Source organism: Phyllopteryx taeniolatus, chromosome 17 (assembly GCF_024500385.1).
Source record: "Phyllopteryx taeniolatus isolate TA_2022b chromosome 17, UOR_Ptae_1.2, whole genome shotgun sequence".
Lineage (NCBI taxonomy): Eukaryota > Metazoa > Chordata > Actinopteri > Syngnathiformes > Syngnathidae > Phyllopteryx > Phyllopteryx taeniolatus.
Genome location: NC_084518.1, coordinates 5356381 through 5375000, shown reverse-complemented (window position 1 = coordinate 5375000; position 18620 = coordinate 5356381). Strand labels below are relative to the sequence as shown.

Sequence of the window (18620 nt, the reverse complement as noted above, 5' to 3'; positions counted from 1 at the left end):
CGGTATTGTTTGTTTTGTAATGTTCTACTTTCAAGAAATGGTGAATTTAACCTTTTGAATTGAACTACCTAACTAAATTAAGCTTTTGACACTATTCTATTTTGTAGACATGTACCTGTATTTACTAGCTTGATATTAGCTGATCGCACCTTACACAGGATATGAAATAAGGGAAAAGAGGTGAACCCCTCAGAAACTTATTTTTTAAATTCTCTGCACGCCTGGTAGACACTGTATGACAATGAAGAATTGACAATAAAGCTTCTTGAAATCTTGAAGCTTGAAAATATACCTACCAATGTGATGAAAAAGGTTGGTCACTTTGCGGCTATAATACATTTCACTGGTTGTTAATACTTTCTACCTGATTGTGGAGTGTCAAAGGGACTATGTCCATTCATCCAGAAAAAAACTTTTGAAGGGCCTCGCTCTCGATCTCCATGATAGTTTATTCATTGGGACAGCATTTGGAACCAGACGGTCACAGTCTGAGTCCTACTGCGGACAAATGAAAATCGTAACTAATTGTTGGAGGGATGCTAGTCTGCTTCCTGACTACTAGCAAGGCACTGACCCCACATCACATCTCTCCTTGCATGCCTGCATGTGTGATCTGATTACACAGATCTGGTTATACAGGAGACAGTGAGTTGAATTTGCCCAAGAGAAATTATAATAAGTACAATAAATTGAAAAATAAGTCAAATGTTTTGATGGGCTTGAGGCATACCTCTATTAAACTTGCCTGTACATTGGGACACAATCACGCTGGAAAAGAAAAGGGGTCCTCTCCAAACTCGTACTACAGAGTTGGAACCATGAAATTGTCTCAAGTACATAGGGGAGATGAATGAAGACCATGAGTGATTAGGATTCAGGGGATGTAGGGCTGCAACGACAATTATTTTAATAATCAATTAATCTGTCAATAATTTTTTCGATTAATGAAGTTTTTTTTTTTTTTACATTCCATCCCTTTACTCAAAAAAAGAACAAATTGGCAGTGCAAAAAAATTAAAAACAAATTGATTATGATTCAGTCAGTGGTTTGGTCTTTAACGTCAGGAAAAAAGGCAAATGTTAACTGTTCTTAAAGTAAAAGAAGGCAAATGACTTGTTTTGACAAAAGCAAAGAATCAGTCGGCTTATTATAATAAATATAATTTTTAATATTTACTGATTCATTATTATAATGAATATAATTAATATTCTTGAGATGCTAAATTGCCCGTAGGCATGACTGTGAGTGCGAATGGTTGTTTGTTCCTATGTGCCCTGCGATTGGCTGGCAACCAGTTCAGGGTGTACCCCGCCTCCTCCCCGATGACAGCTGGGATAGGCTCCAGCACGCCCGCGACCCTAGTGAGGAGAAGCGGCTCAGAAAATGGATGGATGGATGGAGATGCTAAAATTCCCAGGATTTGGAAACAAGGTCTCTAAACGCTTACTCGATCATCAAAAATTGTTATAAATTAATGTGATAATCGATTAGTTGTCGATTAATCGTTGCGTTATCTAAATGGATGTATAAAACAATGCGTGTGCTCTCCACTATCCTTGACCAAAAATGTGCAAAAAAGTTACAACATGACATTGCTTCATGACACTGACCTCTTGTCCAGACCGTGCAGAGTTCTCTGCTGAGTGTAGGGATTCAATCTCCCCTTCGATCATTGCTGCCTCCAGACATTCGTGGAGATCCTTGAAGCCATTCACTTGCAGCGGATACTGGCCAAACATCTCTGTGTTCTCAAATTTTTTACCTGGGGAGTTGCACACACACCAGACATCCACTTGTGTATTGATAACTGGTGAAGATAAGCGCAGGATAACAACAGCAGCCTGTGCTCAGTGTGCTCCGCTGCTCTTGTTCAGCAAGACAGTTATTCATTATGGTTTACTTGTACTACAACAATGAAAAGCAAAAAAAAAAGGAAAAAACAAGCAGGAGTTGCTAGCAGACATGCAGATGTGGCATTAAATCCAATTTGGGTACAGAAAGTATTCAGACCCCCTTACATTTTTCACTCTGTTATATTGCAGCCGCTTACTAAATTCATTTAAGTTCATTTTTTTTCCTCAATGTACACACAGCACCCCATATTGACAGAAAAAAACCGGAAATGTTGAAATTTTGGCAGATTTATTAAAAAAGAAAAAATGAAATATCCCACAGCCATAAGTATCCAGACCCTTTGCTGTGACACACATATATTTAACTCAGGTGCTGTGCATTTCTTCTGCTCGTCCTTAAAATGGTTCTACACCTTCATTGGAGTCCAGCTGTGTCTGTCTATATAAGACCTGACAGCTCACAGTGCATGTCAGAGAAAACGACAACCATGAGGTCAAAGGAACTGCCTGAAGAGCTCAGAGACAGAATTGTGGCCAGGCCAAGGTTACGAAAACATTTTTGCTGCACTTAAGGTTCCTAAGAGCACAGTAGCCTCCATAATCCTTAAATGGAAGACGTTTGGGCCAACCAGAACCCTTCCTAGAGCTGGCTGTCCGGCCAAACTGAGCAATCGGGGGAGAAGATGATTTTGATGATTTTAGCAAATGGCTGCAATATAAAAAAAAAAATTGAAGGGGGTCTGAATACTTTCCGTACCCACTCTATGAGCAGCAGAGCCCACTGGCCCAGGTTTTGGTGGCTCTGGGCCAGTATTGTCATGCATAATAACCACAATGTCAATCAGCTGTCAAGGTCTTCCACAATCAATGCATCAGCACTCCTCTACATGGAGAGTATCTCATTAAGACAAGGTCACCTTTCAGTACCAGGGGCAAAGACTTGTTTTATGGTGACTGCAATCAAACCACCACTCTTTCTCTGACAACTTCACACTTTTGCTTTTTATCGATTTCAATTTGACACCTCATCTCACCTTCCAGGACACCAACGGCAAGGAATCGTCCATAGAAAAGCTCTACCATTGGGTTCTTTGGCTTGTCTTCTTCCCTGAATGCAAAAGATACAGATAGGGCTTATAAACAGAAAGCATGCCTGCCTCAATTATAGTTAATTAATGGACAGTTTATTCTCTGTTTAAAACTTAGTTGCTCGTTGAGAAATTATGTAGTTACCCGTCTTCTTCAGTCTTCATTTTGAAGGCATCCTCTAGCCAGTCCAGGAGCTTGTGTGTGAACTCACTGACATCCTGCTGTAGAGCAAAGAATGTAACATGCAGTGCATAGAGTAGGGCATTATCAATTTCATGACTACTTTCAGTATGCAGTATTGTCAGCCGACACGATAAAGAGGAAAGTAGGGTCAAGAAATTCAAGTCATCTGCTGATAGGCCCTAAGCTCTAGCTTTGAGATGACTCATCTTTACAGAGGCGTTCACAAATTGGTGAATGTCAAAGAAACGTTAACACCCTGTGGCCACTCGTAGACCTCAGGACTACCTGCTGATTTGGGTCAATGCATACCCAACCTAACTAATACCAAGCAAAGTGACATGACTGATGAGTGGAGAGGCCAAGTGCTTGACCCAAGTTCACCGCCACAAAGACACTGGCTTAGTACAACTGCTTATGTAAGGAGAAGAAGCAAAGAGTTTTGTACTCTGACATCAGGGCCTCACATTGTAGGGTGTGTTTTTGCATAGTTCAGCAAAGGATGATGTGGATTTTGGGATTAATTGTCAGAGATAAGAAAGGTTAAGTATACTCCAGCTCCATAGTCACTGGAGCTGAGTTAGCAAAAAGAAAATTTGCAGTAAAGCCTGGGCCAGTAAAGAGAAGGCGCAACATAGAGATTAGAAATACTCAACATTAGCATTATATAGAAACTGCAAGACAAATAAAAAATTAAGACAAATGTATATTCTTCTTGATCTATCCTTTACCCTTAATTTAGCTTTCCTATTATATTCTTGTGGTTAGTTATTGCTATTAATTAAGTTTAGACAATCAACCGTAAGTGTTTTCCTCAGCTTTAACCCCCTGCAATATAAAACAATGACATGGCTTATTTGTGGATTTTCCTGATCCCAGGAGCATCACCTTCTCATTCGGGGCCTTTCCACCAACCAGCCCAGGAACTTTGAGTTCCTGGTAGCAAAAGGCTCCTGTGGCCCATGTGGTTTGTTTTTCCATTGCACTTAAGCTTAGGGTAGCTAAAACAAATGAGGCTGATCTTGCTCAACACTGACACTTACTGGACCTAAATAAAATTGAGAACTGATTCTCATTTGCAATGCCAATCTGACTGCAGAGGTAGGGCATTTTATTATATACAGGTACATTTCAATAAATTTGAATATTCACTCATTCATTCATCTTCCGTACCACTTATCCTCACTAGGGCCGCGGGCGTGATGGAGGCTATCCCAGCTGACTCTGGGTGAGAGGTGAGGTACACCCTGAACTGGTTGCCAGCCAATCGCAGGGCACATATAAACACACAACCATTCGCACTAGCATTCACACCTACGGGCAATTTAGTCTTGAATTAACCTACTGTGCATGTTTTTGGGATGTGCGAGGAAACCGAAGTACCCACGCAGGCACGGGGAGAACATGCAAACTCCACACAGGCGAGGCCGGATTTGAACCCAGGTCCTCAAAACTGTGAGGCAGATGTACTAACCAGTCATCCACCATGTGACCCTAAATTAGAATATATTTATTCTATTTTATTGAGATGACAGCTGGAGAATTTGCATGAAGAAAAAAGTAATCGCCTGAATGCCAAGACATTAGAAAAACCTTTTTTTTTTTTTTTTTTTTTTTTTAAAGAAATAAATATATAAATAAATAAAGCTTGCAGATGACTATAGATGTGATTTATCAGCTGGAAAATGCAATAGGGCCTGAAGACTGACACAGTTCCACAACAAATTTGAGAACAATAAATCCTCTCTATAGTCATCTGCAGGCTTCTATATTTATTTATATATTTATTTCTTTAAAAAAAATAGTAATAATAAAAACGTTTTTCTAATGTCTTGGCATTCAGGCGATTACATTTTTTCTTCATGAAATACTCCAGCTTTAGAGCACGTGCCTTTTATGGACCTTTTATTCACCATGTCCGATGATGTAATGTAATATTTAACTTGTTACTGGATCACTTTGTATAGTTTGGATATGCATTTGCTTCTATTTTGCTTTGTTTTACACTGCTATCTGCAGGAAGGTTGGCATTGCAAATACTGTACCTTACCTTGATAACGTTCAATAAATTCATTAAAAAAAACCATAACTTCATGAAAAGCTCTTCGGCAGTTTTTAAATACAGCAGTGTGAAGTATTAGGTATCTGTAAATGTGTTTGCATTAAAGAAAATTAAAAAATAAATATATTCTTTAAAAAAACAGACTGTACATTGCCAATATTTATTTGTGAATGTATAAATACAGACAAAAAGCTGGGCTTCATTTTATGGTCTTACACTACGGCAAACGCAGAAATTTCTACCTCGAGGCAATACAAAATCTTAAAGCATATTTGAGCTGCGCCCGGAACCATCTCGCCTCTGTCCATGTTTACTGCACGGACATTTGTTGCGGCCGGACTCACTGTTGGGCCAATGAAAAACATTGCCAAAAACGACAGAGGAGATTCTTTAAGTGATTTTTAAAAGAGTATTAGATGTGTATTGTACATATAACATGATGTATGAATGAGCTGAATGGTAGTTAATTTATTTTTTTATTTTTAACAAAAAAGGTCATCGCTAGCACGCTAATGCTAATCACGAATGCTACCCGTTTAGCAAAGGCTGATTTTATGTCATCTCAAATCCTACACAGTCTCACTCCCAACATGCAGTTTAAGGATAGAAGTCAAGCCTTTATAAATGAGAATAAAATACGTTAATAGATTTTAAAAAAATAATTGTATTGGGGCTGCTATAACTCAATGAAATATGTATAGGATAATAGATTCTAAAATGATTCGCTCTTGACAGCCCTACACTGAAACATTCAGATTGATACTGAGATCACCTCTGCTCAAGCACAAGAATTCAGTGGATTCAGAGAACAGGATGACACTGAATAAATGTGGACGTTTTTGTTGTGACACTAGCTTTTCGCTTCTGCTACTGTTTCCACTTGTTTGCTACATAAAGGTTGGCAGTTTTTGTGTTCTCTTGTATGTGCAATCAGTGAATTTCTTTTATAATTTTTTTTATAGGTGAGCTTTCTGAATAAACTGAATTTTACAGAAATAACTAATTTCTAACTAATCTTTTTAATTATTTTAGACTGCTATAATATTTCATGCTTTTGACCCATCAATGTTCTATTTTAATTCTTTCTTACTATTGTTTTCCTTTCTTCTTACCTCTCCTTTATGCAAGTCACTTCTACCCTGTCGCTAGTGTTTCTTCATCAGTGGCATTTCATGACAGCTTTTTCAACATCGGTCATGCTGCTGTGTGAGTGATGGTGTCTCTCTTGTTGCCAATGACCATGCTTTTATTTTACCTCACTTTGTTATACATTGTATGAGAAGTGCCACATAAATACATAAAGATTGTTTGATTGACTTGTAGAGGTGAGATTTTATTGTGTTAAGTCAAGTGTAAATGTACTATCATGCTCAGCTGAGCACATTATGGCTTACCTGTTGTGATTCACTGGACTTAAAGGCATCTTTCAGGATTTCTACAGCCCGTGATGGATCCACATATTTTCTCTTGGACCCAACCATAAGGGAGAAGAGATTCCTCAGCTCTTGCATGAAGGGAAGGTTCCTGTGTTCCTTGTAAGAGCAACATGAATAAAGAATTTAGAGCAGGGGTGGGCAATTAATTTTCCAAAGAGGCCATGTGAGAAACTGGAACACTAGTCGAGGTCGAAGGCAACATGCTAACCTCAATTGTGTTCCACATAACAGAAATTTTATGATTTTGTATAAAGCATAAATTGCACTGACAGATCGACATTGAAAAGGAGAATCTGTTCTCAATTGCCTTACAAGGACAACTAAAGGCTAAATAAAATGAAAAAGAAACAAAACACCACACACGCACGCGCACACCTACAGTTGAAACCAGACGTTTACATACGTTATATAACAAGATATATTTTTCCCTCATCGTCACACATGAAATCAAAACTTCCTGTTATAGGTCAATTAGGATTGCTAAAAGTTTTCTAAATGCCAGAATAATGAGATTTTTAGACAATTTTTCATTATTTTCTTAAAGTCAGAAGTTTACCTACATTAATATTTGGTACCACTGCCTTTAAACTGTATGACTTGGGTCAAACGTTTTGGATATTCTTTGACAAGCTTCTCTTTTGGCAGGAATTTGGGCCATATACTGTGGTGTCTCATCCAACCACTAGGGGCACTACGGAAAGGAGTGACTCGATGTGGGGCGGAGAAAAGGAAATTAAGAGGCGAAGAAGAAAGTAGCCTTGACAGTGCTAACTGCCGCATGCTAAGTGAAGAGAACAAATAAATAAAAATCAAGCAACCAAAGTAAAATGAATTACAAGCGTTTTTCTTGGAAATACAACAAATACACACCTCCATATAAAGCCTGCCGTGCGTAATTGCAGTGCGTGAGCTAGCATCGGTACAATCGTTTGATTACCTTTTAAAACGACTTAAATCGATATATTTCCGTACGGAACGCTATCTTGCCGAGCATAGCTCGATCTATATGGATCGTAGAATATAAATCGATATAATGAATTAATTGTTACACCACTAGAAAATATACATACACATATAACGTCAACAGTCGTGCTCATGTTAGCAACATTCTTATTTCCTGCACAGTGGAGGGAAAGCGGAGTAATAATTATTTAATTATTTTGGAGTCCCAACTAGGAATTATCTCCACTTCCCTAACACCGTGCAGGAAATACGGATTCAAAAAGTTGCTAAATTCAGTGACAAAGTCACTAAATTGGCAACACTGAAGACAAGTCACTGCTCGCCTGTAACACCCACGCATCAAAATAAAAGCAGCTCTTCTTTTCAAATTAAAGAACAGCATATTTTAGCATTTGATTTTGACTTCAACAACAAATCAATGGTACTTAAGTTTAGAGGGAAGCTGGATGTTCGATTTATTTAGTACGGACAACCCATTTGAAAACATTGCCTGATCATGCTTAATATGAACTTTTGTCACATTTTAACAAGGGATCTGCTCTACTCGCATCTGATTTGCAATCGGTACTTTAGGCTATGGTCCCACTGCAGTTAAATTAAGATTGCTAAATTATTAAATTATTATTACGGATACTCCGGTTTCCTCCCACATCATAAAAACATGCATGGTAGGTTAAATTGAAGACTCTAAATTGCTTGTCGGTGTGAATGTGAGTGCGAATGGTTGTTTGTTTGTATATGCCCTGCGATTGGTTGGCGACCAGTTCAGGGTGAACCCCGCCTCTCGCCCAGAGTCAGCTGGGATAGGCTCCAGCATGCCCGCGACCCGAGTGAGGATAACCGGTATGGAAAACGAATGAAATACAATAAAATATAATACCAAGTAATGTTTCGTATGTGGAAATAAATCTGCTACGTATCGAAGGCGAGTGTACTATACATGCGCAGATGTGGCACTCGTTTAACTTGTTTGTCATCAAAAGGCAGTCACAATTAATAAGCAGTGATAAGCAGTGGCGGATGAAGGAGCAGAAAACTGTCAGTGGCGAAAAGAAGATGCTTTAGAACTGATATGTGGTGCCGTTAAAAAGTATTGGCCTCTTTCTAAAATTCTTATATTTTTGCATAGTTTCCCCACTTTAATGTTTAAGATCAAACAAATGTAAATAGACAAATATAAGCCAAGTGAACTTAAAATGCTGTTTTTAAATTATTTATGAAGGAAAAAAAAAAAACTCAAAGTTGCCTGGCCCCTAAACCTGACAACTGGTTGGCCCATCCTTAGTAGCAACAACTAAAATCAAGCATTTTCTATAACCGGCAATGAGTCTTTCACTTCCTTGTGGAGATATTTTGGCCCACTCTTCCTTGCAAAATTGTTTGAATTCAGCAAAAATGGAGGGTTTTCGGGCATTGACGGCCTTTTTAAAGGTCATGCCACTGGATTTCAATTTGATTCAAGTCTGAACTTTGCTTAGGCCACTCCAAAACCATCATTTTGCTTTTTTAAGCCATTCAGAAGTTGACTTGCTGGTGTGTTTTGGATTGTTATCCTACTGCAGAACCCAAGTACGCTTCACCTTGAGGTCACAAACTGATGGCTGAACATACTCCTTTACGATTATCTCTTAAAGTGCAGAATTCATGGTTCCAAACACAGCATTTTGTCCAGGTCCTGAAGAAGCAGGGCAGCCCAAGATCATCACACGTTTTAGTGAATTCTTGATTGAACCAAACTTGCTAAAATTTGGTTTCTTAATGGCTTCTGTCTTTGGACAAAGTTAAACACATGTATATCATGTATTTATAAAAATATGATATCATGCATGTAAACATGAACGAAGCCCAAACACTAAAAAGAAAACAAACAAACAAACAAGTAACTCTGCTAAGTCGACTTCAATAATAGGTCGATGCAGAATTTGTGCCTCGAAGCTCTGCCGGACCACCACCACCCCCCCCCCCCCCCGAAAAACTAAATGAATAAAAAATAAAAAGGAAAGAAAATAAGATGCCCAAAACAACAGAGGAGCGTCTGAATATGATTTTTAAGACAGTTTTAGATGTGTAATGTACATATATGATGTATGAGTGAGCTGAATGATAGCGTTTTTTTTTTTTTACCTAAACTGTTAATCGCTATTGCGCTAATACTAATCACGAATGCTAACTGTTTAGCAAAGGCTGTTTTTGTTTCAAATTCGTTTTACAGTATACTTTATAACACTCAGTACCAACATAAGCAGTTTAAAGATAGAAGTCCAGCCCTCAGAAATTAGAAAAATGTATGTTAGCAGTAAAAACAAATTCTGAGATTACCAATCAAAATATCGATAGGATAATCGTTTCTAAAAAGATTAGATCGTGACAGCCCTAATCTTGTGTTTAAAGAAAGGTATTGTAGACATTTAAAGCTCCTACAGGTGCTTTGAAACGGTCGCCTCTCTCATTCTCCCGAACTGTGGAAGTAGTTTGCGCATATACCAGATTGGGCATCATGCCCAGCAGTGTGAACGTAGCCTTATTCTCCACTGTCTCAGGAGCAGTAGACCTCTTACCTTCTGGTTGTGAGGCAGATCATGGACCCTAGCTGGTGGAGAGTAGTTGAGCACCAACCTCTGGAACTCCAGCAGGTTAAAAAGAGACTGAAGTTTGGAAATGGAATAGAGATATGTTAGTCATTACCCCCCTGGAAAAATCAAGTACATTGAACTCTAAAAATCTGCAAAAAACAATCTGATTGTCAAGTTATCAAGTCTGCAGTCTTCCCCATATAGAACCCAACTGAGACAAGTGAACCAAACTGAAGCAATTTAATGACACCTGGGGAAACCTGTGCAAGTGCTTTAAGTTTAGTAGATAATTAGTGTGTGACACTCAGTTTAAAACTTTGGGCTGATTTCTTCACAGTATTCAATTTTTTTTAATTCCTGATTTCATGGGTTTTATGAGCTGGAAGCCCAAATTATGTAAAAATAAACAAATAAATACTTGGATTTTTTTTCAAATTCTGAGCCCAGACTCTATAAACTATGAAAGTTTAACTTTTTGGTTGTAATAACGGAAATAAATAAACTTTTCCATGATATAATTTTGTTTTTTTGAAAGGGTCTGTATTTAATAGAGGTATGACTATTAAAATGTTTTATTTAATTAGAAGCTATCCATCCATTCTCTATACCATCACAGGTGAGCTGGAGCCTATCCCAGCTGACTGGGCAAAAGGCGGGGTACATACTGGACTGGTCGCCAGCACATACAAAAAGCAACTCTTCGCACCTATGGACAATTAAGAATCTTCAATAGAACTAACAAACCCCCAATTTTTGTATTTATTTTTGTTTATTTGGGAGAAACCCCCTATAAGCACACATGCAAACTCTACAATGGAAGGGCCAGAGTTAAGATTCAAACCCTAAACCTCAGAACTGTGAGGCAGACGTGCTAACTACTATGCCAATGTGCTGCCGGCTGTGTAATTAATCTAATTTAAGCAAATATAAATAGATTTTGTCAGTGAACAGACCTACAGAGCAGAGACGTCTGCCTCACAGTTTTGAGGTTCTTGGTTATAATCTCTGGCCTTCCTTTTTGGAGTTTGCATGTTTTGGTGGTGCCTGCGTAGGTTATCTCTGGATACTCTGGCTTCCTCCCATATTCCAAAAATGTTAGATTAAAACAAATTCTCTATAAATGGGAATATGTACGCTTGTTTTTCTCAATGTGCCATGTGATTGGCTGGCTACCAGCCCAGGGTGTCTTGAACATTTTCAATTAAATTTTGGTCCCATGTCGAGATCTCAAGAACTGAAAGTGTGTGCACAAAAATGAAAATAAAACTCCGTGGCAGACAGGGCAGAGGAATGACCTACGCATTGCAGTCTGGTAGAACAACTACCTAAATATCTCACTATACACACAGGGGCCCTGGATGTTCTCAAGAAGCAATCAGAGGTACTGAAGCGAGATTTCATTGATCTCCTAACAAAAGTGCAATGTTTGGATGCTGAGGTTTTTATTAGTGGACCTCTCCCACTTGTACGATTTGGAGATGAACGTTTCTCTCGGTTGAGTCAATTAAATAAGTGGCTCAAACGAGTATGTACGGCACTACCCGTGAGTTTCATTGACAATTTCTGCATTCTTTGGGAGCGCAGACATCTTTACAAGGCAGACGGTTTCTGTCTAAATAGACAAGGGGTTAAGTTACTGGCTGTCAACATATTTTACTGTGTACGTCATTCAGCGGCCCAAAAAGAAAACACTGGCCTCGGTGACAATGCTGAAGGACAAAAAGATACAGTTGTTCCTAAACAATCGGAGGAACAGGAGATAAGGCGGCACGAGGCGCAGACGGATTTACCAGGGTCATCCAAACTATCGGAGGAGCGACTGACAAATGAGATGAGCCAGCACGCTGAATCTACCACAACCCTCCCTGCCCCATTGGAGCAAAGCCCAACGCAAAACTCACTCTCTACTCGCCTAAATTCCCTGCTCGGTGGAATCCAACGCACACCACGCCAAGACCTTCCTACCATCCCCCCTCGCCTGAAGCCACCATCCACTAAGATGCGAAGGGCCCCTCCTTCACCCATGAAGAACTTTATCTGCAAATCTGACTGATATCTGCGGGGTCTTTTCCAGAATAATTTATATCTAGCAGTGTCTCCAGATGACTACAGTTCAATTGAGGTGTTGTGCCACTGTCTAAAACAGATAATTAACTAGATGAGCCAAAATGTTCTTCAATGAAACCACAACAAAACTGAGATAATTGTTTTTGGCAATAAAGAAAAGAGGATTGCTGTTAGTAAATGCCTGGACTCCCTCTCTTTAAAAACTGAAGAACAAGTCCGAAACCTTGGTGTTCTGATAGATTCCGATCTGACTTTCAACAGTCTTATCAAATCAATGACTAAAACGGCCTTCTACCATCTGAAGAACATATCCAGAGTGAAGGCTTGCATGTGTCAAGCAGACCAGGAGAAGCTCATCCATGCTTTTATCTCAAGTAGACTTGACTATTGTAATGGTCTTCTGACTGGACTCCCTAAAAAGAGCACTAAATAGCTGCAGCTCATTCAGAATGCTGCAGCTCAGGTTCTGACCAGAACAAAGAGGTCAGAGCATATTACTCCAATTCTCAAGTCTTTACACTGGCTTCCAGTCAGCTTTATAATAGATTTTAAAGTTCTGCTACTGGTCTATAAATGACTAAACGGTTTAAGTCCTGAATACATGAATGAAATACTAATGGAGTATCAACCCAGTAGGGCTCTGAGATCGACAGACTCGGGTCAAATAGTGGAGCACAGAGTCCAAAGCAAACATGGTAAAGCAGCATTTAGCTATTATGCTGCACACAAATGGAATAAGTTACCAACAGAAGTGACGTCAGCCCCAAGTGTGCATGTTTTTAAGTCCAGGTTAAAAACTCCTTTTTTCCCCAATGCTTTTTAGAGCATTTCCACTTTTAAATTATATTTCTTGCACTGTACGCTGTTTTAATTGTATTTTTATTTTTTTCCCTCTTTGTTTTAAATGTTCTGTTTTTTTCTTTGTTTTTAAATGCTTTTAATCATATAAAGCACATTGAGTTACCTTGTGTATGTACTGCGCTAGATAAATAAATTTGCTTTGCTTTGCTTTACAATATAAGTAAATGGCAAAATACCTCCAGCAATATTATTGCTGTCACTAATTATGCTGTTTTCCCGGACAGTTTATATAACCCTTTTCAGAGATTTCAGATCATGTTCTGGAAGGAGAATGTTGTTTACTGCACCTCTTGTTCTAAAAGCAACAAGCTCAAGTTCATTCAGTGCCTTCTTCTAAAACGGTGGGGAGTCATATTACAGAGCAGTTAGACAACATGTGATAAGAGTGTCCGGTGTTCAGCCGTCATATTTCAGCGCTGGTCAAATTGCATCATTAACTCAGTTACAATACATACTCATATTTGTAAAAATTTTCATTCATAACTAACATGCATGTTAAATGCCCAGCCCAATATGTACATTTCTATAGTTGCAAATTCACCAAAAGTCTAAAAAGATGCAGAATAATAATAGCACCATATTACAACTTCCTAAAAAATACAGTAATATTAATGAAAGGACAATGCACTGTCAGGAGGTTGCATGAAACTAATTTTGATACTGATTAAATAGTTTTTGTTTTTAACTTAAACGTAGCTGTCACTATATATTCTTAAACAGATGCAAGCACAGTATGTTCCCAAGGCATGTGCAAATAAAGAAACGGAACACTTTTTGCTCTAGCCATGGTCTCAAAATCCTAAATGCTAAACTTACAACCTGCATGTTATTTTTTGTGTAACCAACCCTGCATATAAAAAGTCAGGCCAAGTGGGGGGGAAAAGCATAACCAGAGACTGTGACTCCTGAGTAAAGCTGTCTCACTCTCACATTTGTTCAAGTAAAAAAAAAAGAAATAATAAAAAATTAATTAAAAAAAAAAAAAAAACATTTGGTGCACATGTTCAGAATGAAACTTAAAAGAAATTGGGTATGTAGCGACATTACAATCGTATTCAAGATTTTATGAGGGTTGTGTGAGCATTGTAAAAATGCTTTCTCTGAAGGAAGCAAAATGAGACGATTTACCATTTGATGTACTCACAAAATAACTTCCTCTCTTGGTAGTGGGGGATGAGCGAGGTAAGCCACTTGTCAAGGAGCATGTTACCACGCTGATATGTTTTTTTTTTTTTTTTTCTTAAATTAACTACACCTGCATCTTCCACTGCTATTAGTAGTAGAAGTATGTAAACAGTGGCTGCTTTACAAAGATGTCCTTTCCCACCCACAACAACTCTCCGCCACTGGAAGTTCCCAAACTTTTCTATTCTCCCACTTTTTATTTGAGCAAAAAAAAAATGTACACTAAATTTTACACTCTATGAAATTATATCTTACACCTGCACAGTCCTCAAGTCGGCTGAATATTATTTATAAATGATGAGTCTTTTTTTTTTTCTTTTGGAAATTGGGCAAAACAAATGTGATTTTGACAAGAAAGCATGCATGTGCATGTGCGTTTGGGTGTGCCCACCTGAATGACGGCACTGAACCAGCAAGTATTGCCAACATTTTTCAAGCCTACGGGGCAGTTGTCTATCCTCTTCCTGTCATGTGGGTTGGGTGAATCACTCCATACTTCTGTGTGGGTGCGCTTCAGACATGCCTTGTTCTCTGCTATGCTGGCCTCCAAAACTCTAGGGACATAAGACTGGTATAAACAAAGCCTAACATAATAGCCCCTTTTATCTGGTAATACCAATCTGCTCTCTATGGTCTGCTTATCTTTTAATCATATTTATGGTTCTCCATAACTTATTTTAACTCAACATTCAAATATTGGTTAATACGCCTATAGTAAACGAATGTTGTTGTGGTTCCCACCTGCTGATGGCCTGCTCCTCATCGGTGATCCCGGTCTCCCTGAATGCTCGGTTGGACTCTGCCAGGCTGAGGGCAATTGCTCTCTGAAGGTCATCTTTATCATCTCCAGTCAAGTCAATGACATCTAAACCAAAACAAAAGCAAAATGACTGGAAATATCCCACACATGAAGAGTTAATACTTAGTGCTGTGTAATATGGAAAAAAAATATTATATCCTGAGAAAGGTGATTTTATATCCCAATAACGCAACGCAATACCCCGCACATCAAAATAACAAATTGAGAGTGGATTGACCGTTTCCTTTTTGTTTGTTTACACTTTTAGTTAAGGTGAAGATGCTTACTGGAGTCTGCTTGGCTGCCCACGCTGATATATCTGTCACTGGACACCTGAGAAGTCTGGTAGTAGGTAGTCTCATCTTGCTGAGGAACTTTGGCATTCTTCTCTGTCAGAAAGGCCACAGCCTCAGCCAGGTCTCCATTGCTCACCTGCAATGTGCCATGCAATTTCATGCCAGTAGCCGCTCAATGTGAACATTCTCAACAGATTCACTTCTGTTTAATTCAGGTTTACTGAAGAAGACCCATAGAAAAACCTTATATTATCAGGTTAGAATGCCTGGTTTAATTTAAAAGCTTGACAAGTTTATAACACTGATCCTCGACCCACTATTGGGTCACTGATTTTATTACGAAAGGTATACAGCGGCTGAAATAAGTATTTAACACATCACCATTTTTCTCACTAAGTATATTTCCAAATGTGCTATTGACATGATAATTTCACCAGATGTTGAGAACAACCCAAGTAATCCACACATACAAAGAAAGTAGAACAAAGAAACTCAGAAATTGTGTGTCAGAATGTGAAATTACACAGGGAAAAAGTACTGAAGATGCCAATTGGCATCTATTTGCAATGACTGCTTCAGGACGCCTCCTGTATGGAGAAACTAGTCGCATGCATTGCTCTGGTGTGATTTTGGCCCATTCCTACACACAAGCAGTCTTGAAGGTTCCATGGGCTTCTTTTATGGACCTTGAGTTTCAGTTCCTTCCAGAGAGTTTCAATTGGATTCAAGGCAGGTGATTGGCTGGGTCATTCTAGCAGCTTTATTTTTTTTCTTTCAAACCGATTGAGAGTTTCCTCGGCAGTATATTCTGGATCATTCAACTGCTGAATTGTCCACCCTCGTTTCATTTTCATCATCTTCATAGATGGCCGCAGATTTTTGTCAAGAATGTCTCGGTACATTTGCCCATTCATCCTTCCTTCAATAATGTGAAGTTTCATTTGCTGAAAGCAGCCCCAGACCATCATGTTCCACCCGCCGAACTTCACTGTTAGTATGGTGTTTTTAGGGTGATGTGCAGTGCCATTTCTCTTCCAAAAGTGGTGTGCATTATGGCATGCAAACAGTTCAATTCTGCTCACATCAGACCATAGTATATTCTCCCGGTATTTAACTGGCTTGTCCAAATGTGGTTCAGCAAACTTTAAAGGAGCTTTGACATACTTTTTTAAGCAATGGTGTCTTGCGTGTTGAGCGTGCATACAGGCCATGGCAGTGGAGTGCATTACTCACGGTTTTCCTTGTGATAACAGTACCTGCTAATTCCAGATCTTTTTGAAGATCTCCACAGGTTGTCCTTGGCGCTAGGACAACTTTTCTGATTATTCTTTGCACTCCTCTGTCAGAAAATTTGTGAGGGGCGCCTGATCGAGGCAAATATATGGTGGTATGATTGGCTTTCCACTTACGTATTATTTACATAATTCTCATGTCAATAGCACCTTTGGAAATATATATAGTCCAGATATGCAAACCCCAAAGGCATGAAAAAGGTGACCCAAAAAAAAACATTTTTAGGGAGGGGTCTAGGGGGATCCCCCACAGAGAGTTTTTTTTTATTTTATTTTAACATAAATTAAGCAAACTGGAAGATTCTGAAGAGTACAATAAGGCAAAAAAAAAAACTTGATGGGCAGGAAGGCACACCAGAGACCCAAATAATTTTATATAAGCAATTAAAAATTATTATTATTATTTTTTTTTTAATATAATATGGTAAATACAAGAATCATGACTTGACCATCAGGAAAATGAGTCCTAATGCGAGACGTTTTGAGAACCCCTGCTTAATATGTTACTGCATACAATGCTACCCAGCCAGCAGATCAATGAGGTCTTAAACGAATTACAATAACCTGTAACTATCGATAACATGCCTAGATTTCGAAAACTGAGGAGCTGTGTAAGAGTTAAATGCACGTGTTCCATTAATTACCTGCAAGGCCTGTTGAAGGAGCTGTACATCTGTGGTGCCTGTGACCTCTCGCAACTGGTTTAGTAGCGTCTGCTGGTGCTGTTGAGGGGAAAAGAGCATCAGTTACTAAAAGGGAAAAGAAACATAACGTAATTTGCTACGGGTTCACTAATAAAATAAAAATAGAACAGTAATAAAATGTAAACAGCTTTATAACTTTAATAACTTTTTGGCTTTTTAATACGTGACTATATTCACTGACTTGGGAGAGTATCAGGCGACTTAGATGTATAAAAGTGTAATACGGTAATCCACCGCTGATTTACGGTTCGCTATTCACAAATTCAGCTGCATTTTTTTTTTTTCAACCAATCCTTAGCTACTTGCTGAAATTGACCTAAATTGCATTTTTGTGTGCTTTTTGAAATACAGAGATATGCCACAAGATGGCGCTGAAACCCTTTATAATAGGAAAGTAGTATATTATTGCAAAGGAACTATGGTGAAGGGATACATCCCAACAGAGACAAGTTTTGTAAGTCCGGGAGGACCGAAGATTAGTGTGGTTAGCCGAACTTCCCCCCGAGGCAATAAAAAAAAAATATTAATAAAAACATATTTGCGCTGCCCAGAACCATTCGGCCACTGTCCATGTTTCCCGCACGGACATTTGTTGCAGACGGACGCACTGTTAGACCCGTGAAAAACATTACCAAAAACAACAAAAGCTCATCTGTAAGTGATTATTAAGACACTATTTGATGAGTAATGTACACATAGCACGACATATGAGTGAGCTGAATGGTAGTGAGCATTTCTTCTTCTTTTTTTTTTTAACCTAAAATGGTAAAACATGCTAATGCTAAACGGGAATGCGAAGTTTAGCAAAGGCTGATTTTGTTGTCTCAAATTCTGTAGTTTATACCATACACTTAGTACCAACAAATGCAGTTTAAGGATAGAAGTCCAGCCATCATAATTGACAATAATATGGATGTTAGTGGGTTAAAAAAAAAAAAAAAAAAACTGAGTGACGATTACTCGACGAAATATCTATAGGAAAATCGATGCTAAAAAGATTTGAAAGTGACAGCCCTAGTTTGGAATCATAGTTTGTGGTATATTTATGTTTTAAACTACTAAAATGGGCTATTGAAAATATATTTTTAGGGGTGAAAATATAGGTAAATGTATGGACAGTCAGATAAATATTATGCAATCAGTACTCTTCGAAAAGTTCTATATGAACACCGAAGACTGTACTGTTACTGTATTTTGTAATTTGGTTTACATGACTGAGCTTGATGGACCTCAAATGTACCAAACAGAGCAGTAACGGT

General features: G+C 38.5%; 1 protein-coding gene across 10 annotated transcripts in view; it reads right to left on the bottom strand.

Moving 5' to 3' along the window:
- Nucleotides 1-18620, bottom strand: part of usp25 (ubiquitin specific peptidase 25) — a 41784-nt gene that overhangs the window by 18643 nt on the left and 4521 nt on the right. For all 10 annotated transcript variants that reach the window (XM_061751530.1, XM_061751532.1, XM_061751528.1 and 7 more), the window contains exons 2-10: nucleotides 17302-17379; nucleotides 15357-15501; nucleotides 15012-15135; nucleotides 14662-14824; nucleotides 10143-10229; nucleotides 6580-6717; nucleotides 3088-3164; nucleotides 2889-2962; nucleotides 1612-1763 (exon numbers count right to left, since the gene is read on the bottom strand). In XM_061751530.1, the coding sequence (XP_061607514.1) occupies nucleotides 1612-1763; nucleotides 2889-2962; nucleotides 3088-3164; nucleotides 6580-6717; nucleotides 10143-10229; nucleotides 14662-14824; nucleotides 15012-15135; nucleotides 15357-15501; nucleotides 17302-17379 (1038 nt within the window). The remainder of the gene's footprint in view (nucleotides 1-1611; nucleotides 1764-2888; nucleotides 2963-3087; nucleotides 3165-6579; nucleotides 6718-10142; nucleotides 10230-14661; nucleotides 14825-15011; nucleotides 15136-15356; nucleotides 15502-17301; nucleotides 17380-18620) is intronic.